The 9,524-nt window shown below is 48.6% G+C and overlaps 1 protein-coding gene across 1 annotated transcript; it reads left to right on the forward strand.

Annotated features, from left to right (window-relative positions):
* Window positions 1-2,425: 2,425 nt before the first annotated feature.
* Window positions 2,426-7,779, forward strand: FABP1 (fatty acid binding protein 1). Its single transcript, XM_047745899.1, has 4 exons — window positions 2,426-2,641; window positions 4,252-4,424; window positions 6,119-6,211; window positions 7,659-7,779. Exons 1-4 carry the CDS (start codon window positions 2,575-2,577, stop codon window positions 7,707-7,709), a joined length of 384 nt encoding a protein of 127 aa, XP_047601855.1. The 5' UTR covers window positions 2,426-2,574; the 3' UTR covers window positions 7,710-7,779.
* Window positions 7,780-9,524: the final 1,745 nt, after the last annotated feature.

The raw sequence follows: 9,524 nt of genomic DNA on the forward strand, positions 1-9,524 counted from the left end.
TAAATAAAATCTTAAAAAAAATAAAATAAAAAATCATTGTTCCTGGGGCCCCTGGGTGGCTCAGGTGGCTGAGCATCCAACTCTTGATTTTGGCTCGGATCATGATCTCAGGGTCATGGGGTCGAGCCCCACATCTGGCTCACAGCTCTTCTTGGGATTCTTGCCTTCTGCCCCTTCTCTCTCTCTCTCTCAAATAAATAAAAAAATCTTAAAAAAGTCATTGTCCCACTTGGAGGAGATTAGGATCTACTATGAGTACCTCGATATGATGAGGTGCATAATTAAGGCTTAGAACACGATGTGCCTGTCATCCCTTGAGTCCGCTCTCCCACTGCCAACTGGGTGCTAGGGCATTTGCAGTGCCTAAAAATGGTTGTGTGTTCTGGGCTTCCAAGGCTGCTTAGCGCTCTCCAGGAGCCATCCTGACCCATGGCCTGGAAAGCACTCTGGGCACTGTCAGAGGGGGACCGAGCAGAGAGGGCAGACGGGAGCACCCCTCTGCCCCCGAGGGACAGGCTTACTGGTGCTGGGATCTGTGTGATGGCTGTCAACCAGTGCCCTTTGCCCATGCTGCTCAGAAGAGAGCGATCTTTCCGTAGCAGGATATATGCTGACACCACCTGGCAGGGACACCAGAGGAGGGCTTTGACATTGAGCACATGGGGGGGGTGAGAGGACTTCTCAAGTGTTTTGCTAGAGCCGCAGGTCCATATTCTGGAAATTTGAGAGAGTTCATGAGAGGGAGTTGGAGATAAAAGCATGGCTCTCCTGTGGACTGACACACTCGTGTTATCGCTGTGCTCCCCCGGCTTGTCTTCCTGTGGTCAGTGTCCCTGGGACGAGCCCTCATACACTCATGTGTCCCCTGACTCCTATACAGCCAGAGCCTGAGGGTTGCTTGGCTTCCAGAGCAGACACTCTGGCAGAATGTTGGCACCCAGAATGTTGGTGGCTGAGTGAGTGAGTGTGCAGTCATCTTGGCGATTGTGCTGGCGGTAAGGACAGACAGGGTCCTCTGGCAGCAGAGAGCCCTGTCCAGGTGACAGAACCAATCTCCCACCGTCTACCCCAGTGCGGGCTGGAATAGCAGAACGGGACCTCGGAGGAAGGAGAAAGAATGGATAGAGGTGGGAAGAGAGTAGCTGGCTCTCAGTCCCAGATTTACCCATTGCCAACCCTGTTCGCTGGAATCTCATCTATGCACTTGCTTGGTTAGACACACACGCACACACACCACACACACACACACACACACACACACCCTGATCCTGGCTGCCCTGCCCCAATGATTCAGTGATGAGAGGGGCTGTGCCAAGCTAATTTTCCATATTTCTCATTTTCCTTCAACAAGGAGATCCATGGCCTCATTATCTTTTGATGGTTTTTTGTTTACTGACCTATCACAGACACCTACTAGGTGCTACGTATTGGGAATACCAAGGAAGAAATGAAGAAGAAAACATAGAGAAATAATCCCAGTAGGGTCTGGAACATAGGTATTTACAAAGTGCTTTATGAGCCCAGAGAATTTCTAGAGGAGGTGAGCAGGTGGAGATGGTGAGGGAAGGGCAGAGGGTGCAGTGAGAAAGCAAACATGGGGCATGGTGCCCCCTTGACGTGTTTTGTTGGCCCAGCTGGTACTACCTGCTTCCTCTCTCCTACCCCATCTCTGCCTCATAAAATACATCTCACTCTCCGCACACCCAGTTTCCGTGGTTCCCACCTGCCCTTCAGGAAGCAGTGCTTTGTTTAACATCCTTAAATGGAGACTGATGTTCATAGTGCAGAGCTTGGAATCATCAAGAGGAATCCCAGAATATGAAAGAGCACTAGGGGCTTGTGACAGCTTTGTAAATAATAAGTTTGTGTAATGATAAAGATGGAAGAGATGGCACCTGGGTGGCTCGGTCGTTAAGTGTCTGCCTTCAGCTCAGGTCATGATCCCAGAGTCCTGGGATCGAGTCCCGCATCAGGCTCCCTGCTCCGTGGGAAGCCTGTTTCTCCCTCTCCCACTCCTTCTGCTGTGTTCCCTCTCTCGCTGTGTCTCTCTCTGTCAAATAAATAAATAAAATCTTAAAAAAAAAAGATGGAAGAGATCATAAGGTTATGTAAATAAGGAGAAGTTTTGAGTTTAAAAGGATTCTTAGGCATTTTTCTTTGTGTCTAGATCTAAGTACACACATGGATATGGGCACACACATACGTTTATCAGCACACATCTCTGGGCACACGATCACGTGCATATGTATACAGATATGCACACATTCACATACACACACGCACATTTAACGGAGGATTGGCACATTAAAGGCTATAGGAACTTAGGGCTTTGCCCTTAATGGACAGCCACTAATGTTTACTGAATCAGAGCAAACCTCTGCTGTGCTCATCCTGTTTTTTTATCATTGACCATTGCTCTTAGCAGTTAATGTTTGAACCTGGCAGTAAAGGAGTCGACAGCGGCTGACCTATGTCCGACATCCAAAGCGGAAGGAGCCCCCTATAAATCAGCCCACACTGGGCAGCCCAGCCAGCAGAGCTGCCAATCCACTTGGAGCCAGCCTTGTCACCACCATGAACTTCTCCGGCAAGTACCAACTGCAGAGCCAGGAAAACTTCGAGGCCTTCATGAAGGCTGTTGGTGAGTGCTGGGCTGGGCACCAAGGGTGGGGGTCATGGCGGTGAGAGTCTGGCCCTGTTGGCGGTGGCTCATCAGAGTCTTGATTTGGGGATGGGAGGAAGGTTCCGGGCTTTGCACAGACCAGAGGCCATGTGATCCATAGGATTCTTGTAGTCATTTGCAGCTTGTGCTATTACTCACTGGACAAGGCCATTCTATAGGCAATCTCTGCTGGTCCCTCACTGTGTGACCTCCCTCCCCCATTCATTCATCCATTCATTCGTTCGTTCGTTCATTCATTCCTTCTTCTAACACACATTGACTCGGGCCAACCACATGCTGCTCACTGTGCTGGATGGATACTAGGGAGACAGATAACTTGGAAATGAGTCCCATTTCCAAGTCACAGTTTAGAGATGGAAAAAAAGTAGAGACACAGTAAAGCATCTCCTAACCTCCTTACCTGACTCACTGCCAGGCACTGTGCGAAGCCCTTAATATACAATACCCCATTGAATCGTCACCCAAAATCTCTGAGTTGGGTAGTAATATCATTCCCATTTCACAGTCAAGACAGCTGAGGCCTAGAAAGGTTAAATAATACAGACCAGGGTCACACAGGTAGGAAGCATTTGCATTGGGATACAAAGTGGATGCTGGTTCCAGAGACCCCACTTTAATCCTCTGTGCCCCCCCAGAGTCATGTGCAGAAGGATGAGAGGCTCATGGGAGGGCACGAAGGGGGGCTTGCTCACGGTGAAGGTGAGCCTCAGCTGGGCCTTGGCAGGTGAGTAAGCAGTCCCTAGGAGACGGGATGAGGGGAGTGCACTCCAGGTAGAGGGAATTCTATGAGGAAAGGGGCAGTGGGACAAAGAAGGGTGCCAACGGGGAAGAGTGTGCAGAAGACAGCAGAGGCAGAGAGAGGAGGACTTCCAGGGCTAGCCGAGAGCTAAGCTCTTCTCCTACGGGGTGCCACGCCACCTCTGTTTAGAGTCCCTTACTCAGGCCATAGGACCCTCTACCCCCACTGCCAACACACGGGGCCCTCACTTCGTAGAACAGCATACCTGTGCCCTGAAATGTGTAAAGGTCTGTCCCAGGGCAAGAGAGTCCCCCTGCACCTTCCTCAAGAGCCTCGACAGCAGAGGTCGAGGGGGGACCGGTGGCCACAGAATCGCCGGGCGCTGTCCCGGCTGGCCCGCATTGTCCTGGTATATTATTCATAGCTCCCCCTCTTGCTCTCAGGAGGGACCTGGCCAGAACACAAACTGTGTGGTCACTCTGGGTGTAGAATGAAACATTGACACTCGGAGCAAAGTCTGGTGTGAGATAGAAGAGCGAGCGGGAACCAGGGCGCTCGTTAGAGTAAAGGTTCCTCAGGACACAGGAGTGTCTTCTTTTATAACACCCAACAGTGAACTAGTGGACCGCCAGGTCAGGCCGAATCAGGACACCAACCTTTCCCTTCAGAGGCCCAAGCCCATGTTGCTCACAGGACTCAGTCCGGGCCTCTGGCTTCTGGGGAGACATGGCCCCTCCCTGTTTGACACCACGCCACAGAGTTTCTCTGTGACCGCTGCCCTGGAGCTCCCACCTCTGCTCATCTCTGAACCTCAAATGGTTTCCACCAGGTCTGCCTGACGAACTCATCCAGAAGGGGAAGGACATCAAGGGGGTGTCAGAAATTGTGCAGAACGGGAAGCACTTCAAGCTCACCATCACCACGGGACCCAAAGTGATCCAAAATGAGTTCACCTTGGGGGAAGAATGTGAGCTGGAGACCATGACTGGGGAGAAGGTCAAGGTAGGAGGTGCCCCCTCACACCACCCTCTGCTTCTGGAACTTTCCCTGAACCTGGCCCCAGGGCTTCATCCTGCCAGGCTCCCACCTCACAGTTCCCACCACGGATACCTTATCTGTGGCTCCACTTCTGCGGTGGGAGCCAGAGAGACCAAACAGCTTCAGGGACGAAGCTCCAGGGATGCCCTTCTCGTTGCGATGTCATCCTTGAGCCCAAAGTAAACTAGCCTTGCTGAGCCTATAGTTTCTGGTCATGGGCAGAGACTTCCTGGAGGAGGTGCTGGCAACACCAAGAACACCACAATACCAAGGCCCTGGGCAGGCCTTCAGACCAAGCCTTCAGAAGTCACTGAGCCCCTGGCCTCAGGTACCTCATCTGTAAAATGGGCATAGCCTCCCCTCCCTGACAGAAGGCAGTGGGCAGGGCAGCATCACTCTGCTGGGCTGTGGCTCAGGGTGTGCCCTGAGAGCTGGGGTGGGGGCACTGTGGAAATGGCCAGAAGATAATGGCAGAGAGATCAGAGGCAGTGGGGTGCCCACTAGAGACTTCTTTTCCTCCCTGGGAAACTCCACACGCCTAGCACAGCCAACACCACAGAGCAGCTGTCTTCACCCCTCCCACTCTCGACAACTTTGTGCCTTGGCCTCAGCGTGTTGGTCTTTTTACCTCTACTGACAGACTTTTATTTCTGCTTCCCTAGATATGACATTACAAGCCAGGAAATGTATGATAAACTTTGGGAGGGAAATTCTCTTGATATGCCTGTAGGAAGGGGCAGGCCATTGTGGGTTTTACCACAGACCTTTTCCAGTTGTCCATCTTGGAGGCACATTCTTTTTTTTTTTTTTTTTTAATTTTATTTTTTATAAACATATAATATATTTTTATCCCCAGGGGTACAGGTCTGTGAATCGCCAGGTTTACACACTTCACAGCACTCACCATAGCACATACCCTCCCCAATGTCCATAACCCCACCCCCCCTCCCAACCCCCCTCCCCCCATCAACCCTCAGTTTGTTTTGTGAGATTAAGAGTCACTTATGGTTTGTCTCCCTCCCAATCCCATCTTGTTTCATTTACTCTTCTCCTACCCCCTTAACCCCCCATGTTGCATCTCCTCTCCCTCATATCAGAGAGATCATATGACAGTCGTCTTTCTCCAATTGACTTATTTCGCTAAGCATGATACCGTCTAGTTTGGAGGCACATTCTTAACCTTGGCCAGGTTCTTCTGGTTCTGCTGGGTTTCTGCTATCTCTTCCTGGATGCATAAAGCTCGAAAAAGAGACCACAATATGTAATATATAAAATGTGCTGGAAGGAACACATACCACAGCTAGATAGGTGTTCTCCCAACCGGCTAGTATTTGGAATTTTGCTATTCCCTCTGTCCATCAGTTTGGAGAATTGGGATTTTTCCAGTTTTATCTTAGTGCCTGCATTTGAGACCACTTAGGTGTCCTACGCTCATTTCTAGTTCATGTACCATAAATTAAAAGTTTGATCAAAGGAGCCCTGGCATTTTCTTTAGCTTTTAAATGTACCTCCTATCTTTAATCCAGAGGACTGGGGGGCATAAGTGGCTTGGCTGTTGTCAGCCAGGACCTGGGGGGAGGGGGGAGCCCATGTTACTGGCAAGAGTCCTGCTCCCTCCCCAGACTTTCCTCACAGCTCATCTCTTCTCTCCCCTGCAGGCGGTGGTCCAGATGGAAGGTGACAATAAACTGGTGACAACCTTCAAAGGCATCAAGTCCGTGACTGAACTCAATGGCGACGTGATCACCAACGTGAGTTGGCACTCTGAGCTGGTGGCTCCCCATGCTTGAGGGGAAGGGAGAAGTCAGGGTGAGGTGCAGCTTCCCCACCACCTTTCCTGTGCTCGACCTTGGCTACCACTTACTGAGGACCCATGATGTACTAAGCAGTTTACATACATGATCTCTACCTTCCCACCACCCTGACTTTTCTAGGTGGGGAAACTGAGGCAACAAAGAGCCAGGAAATGGCAGAACGAGGGCTCCTCTGAGCGGGGGCTGTCATCCACAGCTGTGCACTGCGCAATCCTACAGGGAGCCACTCCCATTAGAGATGGTGTGGGCTCATATACTTAGGACCATCTTGGAGTGGATGCGGGCTAGCCTCCTCTTCTTCCTTTTCCCCTCATTGCTATCCCCCTTTCTTCACTTATACCCACATGGGATGGGTAAGTGGGTGCTTGGTACAAGGAGAGACAGAGTCCTTCAGAGCCACCAGCATGACCCACCTTTCTCAGTCTCCACCGGGATGTAGCCATAAGACTTGCTCACAGGCTTTTACAAGGAGAATCATATTCAGAGCAATTTTATGGCAGCTTATGAGTGGCACTCTCCAGATGGGCAATCCTCCTTGGTGCCTGATAGTCAGGCATGTCCTGTCCCTGATTTGGGGGTGAATAGCACAGTGTTTCTCTAGCAGAAGAGGAGGGTCCTCTGGATCTCTTTTCCCCCAGAAAGTGCTTTGGGGAATAACAGAAGGCAGAACACTACCCAAGGGTCTGTCATACCACTCCTTGTTCAAGCGGGAAAATCCCTCAACTAGGTAGAGTGTGAAGGTCAGTACAGCAAGGAAACATGCCATCCCCACCCTGCCAGGCACATTCAGATCACAGCAGGAAGACGGTACCAGCAGGGTGGAGGGAAACGAGCCTGTCCTGGTCTCAGTCCCGGCCAAAGTCCTTTGATAGGCTTTTTGTCTGTTTAGATATGCTTTTGATATCTCCCCTAATCTTCCCCTCAGCTGTGAGGGAGGCAGGATGAGGGATTTAATAGATAGGTTGACCTGTCCAAGGTCATCTGGCTAATGAGCTATAGAACCGGGGTTCAAACCTAGATATTTTCATTCCATTCCATTGCTGTTGAAGTTAAAGGGCTCCTTTGGTACATAGTAGGCACTCAATGAAACTTTGAGAAATTGGATTGAACTGGACTCATTTGGACGGTCTTGCTTTCACAGCCATCGATATAGAAAGGCATTCACTAAAAGGCAGGACAGTTCTTCATATGAGGAAGTGAAGTGGGAAAGACCTGGCATGGGATTTTAGAAAAGATCACCCGCCCTTCCTCTGACCTAACAGAAAACAGGGAAATCTTTGGGTTGTTTCACATGCTAGCATATTTGGGATGATTTTGTAGCCTTCATTACCTTTTACAACTGAACATCAGATGAACATTTTATGATTTTTTTTTTAACTTTCAGACCATGACATTGGGTGACATTGTCTTCAAGAGAGTCAGCAAGAGAATTTAAACAAGTCTGCACTTCATATTCTTTTACTGTGTAAAATTAATGTAATAAAGAGAACTTTGTTTTAAAAAAACATCTTTTCTTCTTGATGGCTTGTCAATGATGGTGCTATTGGTATCAATGGGCCCTGATCACCTATGTGTATATTATTTTATTTTTTATTATTTATTTGACAGAGAGATAGATAGAGAGCACAAGTAGGCAGAGCAGCAGGCAGAGGAGAGGGAGAAGCAGGCTCCCTGCTGAGCAGGGAGCCCCATGCGGGGCTCTATCCAAGGACCATGGGATCATGACCTGAACCAAAGGCAGATACTTAACCGTCTAAGCCACCCAGGTGCCCCCTGATCACCTGTATTTTTGTAAACCTTGATGATCTGTATGTTCTATCCCGCTGGGTCTGGTCCGAAGGGTGATCCTCACCCTGAAAGCAGACCCCAGGCTGCCCAATCAGGTGATCCTACAAGAAACATGAGATGTGGCTGGATCTGTGAAGCCGCCCTGGAATGACTTTTCCCTGTCAGCCGTACAGGCAAGGAGCTGGATGCCCCCCTCTCTCTCATCTACCAATCTCCACGAACAGCCATCTTCCGTAAAAACAGCACTGATCAGAATGCTTCCTACAACATTGCCTAGCACATAACAGTCAAACTCCTAAACCTTCAGGTCTCTCTAACAGGGGTTGGGACAATTCTGCTGTAAAAAGCCAGAGAGTAAATATTTTCAGTGTTGTGGGCCATCCAGTCTCTGTCTCAACTCCCCAGTTCTGCTTTTAGAGCACGAAGCAACCACAGGCAATATACCAATGGGCTTGGCTGTGTTCCAACAAAACTTTATTTATGGACACTGACATTTGAATTTCATGTCATTTTCATATGTCATAAAACAGTTTCTTCTTTTGTTTTTTTTTTTCAACCATTTAAATACTGGATACCATTCTTAGCTCGCACACCTTGTAGAAACAGATGGCAGCCAGATCTGACCCATGCACTGTAGGTTGCTGACCCTTGCGTGATTATAGCCTGTCTTACCCTATCTAGCTGCAACCCTTTCCTGTCATATGCATTCCAATCAAACTAAACAATTTCTCATTCCCCCAGCAATTTAACTGCCACCTCCTTCAAGAAGGCTTCCTAAATTGTACCGCTGAAAGTGCTCTTTCCCTCTCTCTGGCATTTATCAGCACAGGTCTATTGGATGAAATTCTTCCTGCCTTGCACTATCCATGTATCTACCATAAGTTTTCCCTCCTTCTCCTGTGTGGAGCAGGGTCTTGGGAAAAAAGGGGGACCATAATTTGGGGTACTAAGGCACCCTTAAGGAAAGAGTTTCAGAGCTTCAGTAAGAACTCAGAGATAGAGGATACAGGGGGAAAAATCCTATAGCACACTACAACATACCATTCACAAAAATAAATTCCAGATGAACTAAAGAACTAAGAGAATAAATGGGAAATATTAAAAATAGATACTGTAGATAAACAAGTATATATCGATGTATAGACCTTCTTAAAGAAGGTGCAAAAACCACAAAAGAAAAGATTGAGTCATATTACTACCTCAAAAAGAGTGTTTTGCATGAAAAGAGACACTATAAACATAGCTTCCAAAAGAAGCAAAAAAGTGGAAGAAAATATTTGTGACTAACTTAACAGAGGTTAATAGAATATCAAAACCAGTAAGAAGCCCAGCAAGTCAGTGGGAACGTGGGGTGAGACTATTAATGGGTAATTCACAGTATGAAGCAGGCTGCGTCTCAAAGTAATCAGGGAGGAGGGAGGTAAGATGAGATATCGTTTTACAAATCAAACTAGTAAAAAGT

This window comes from Lutra lutra, chromosome 9 (genome assembly GCF_902655055.1).
Source record: "Lutra lutra chromosome 9, mLutLut1.2, whole genome shotgun sequence".
NCBI classification, from domain to species: domain Eukaryota; kingdom Metazoa; phylum Chordata; class Mammalia; order Carnivora; family Mustelidae; genus Lutra; species Lutra lutra.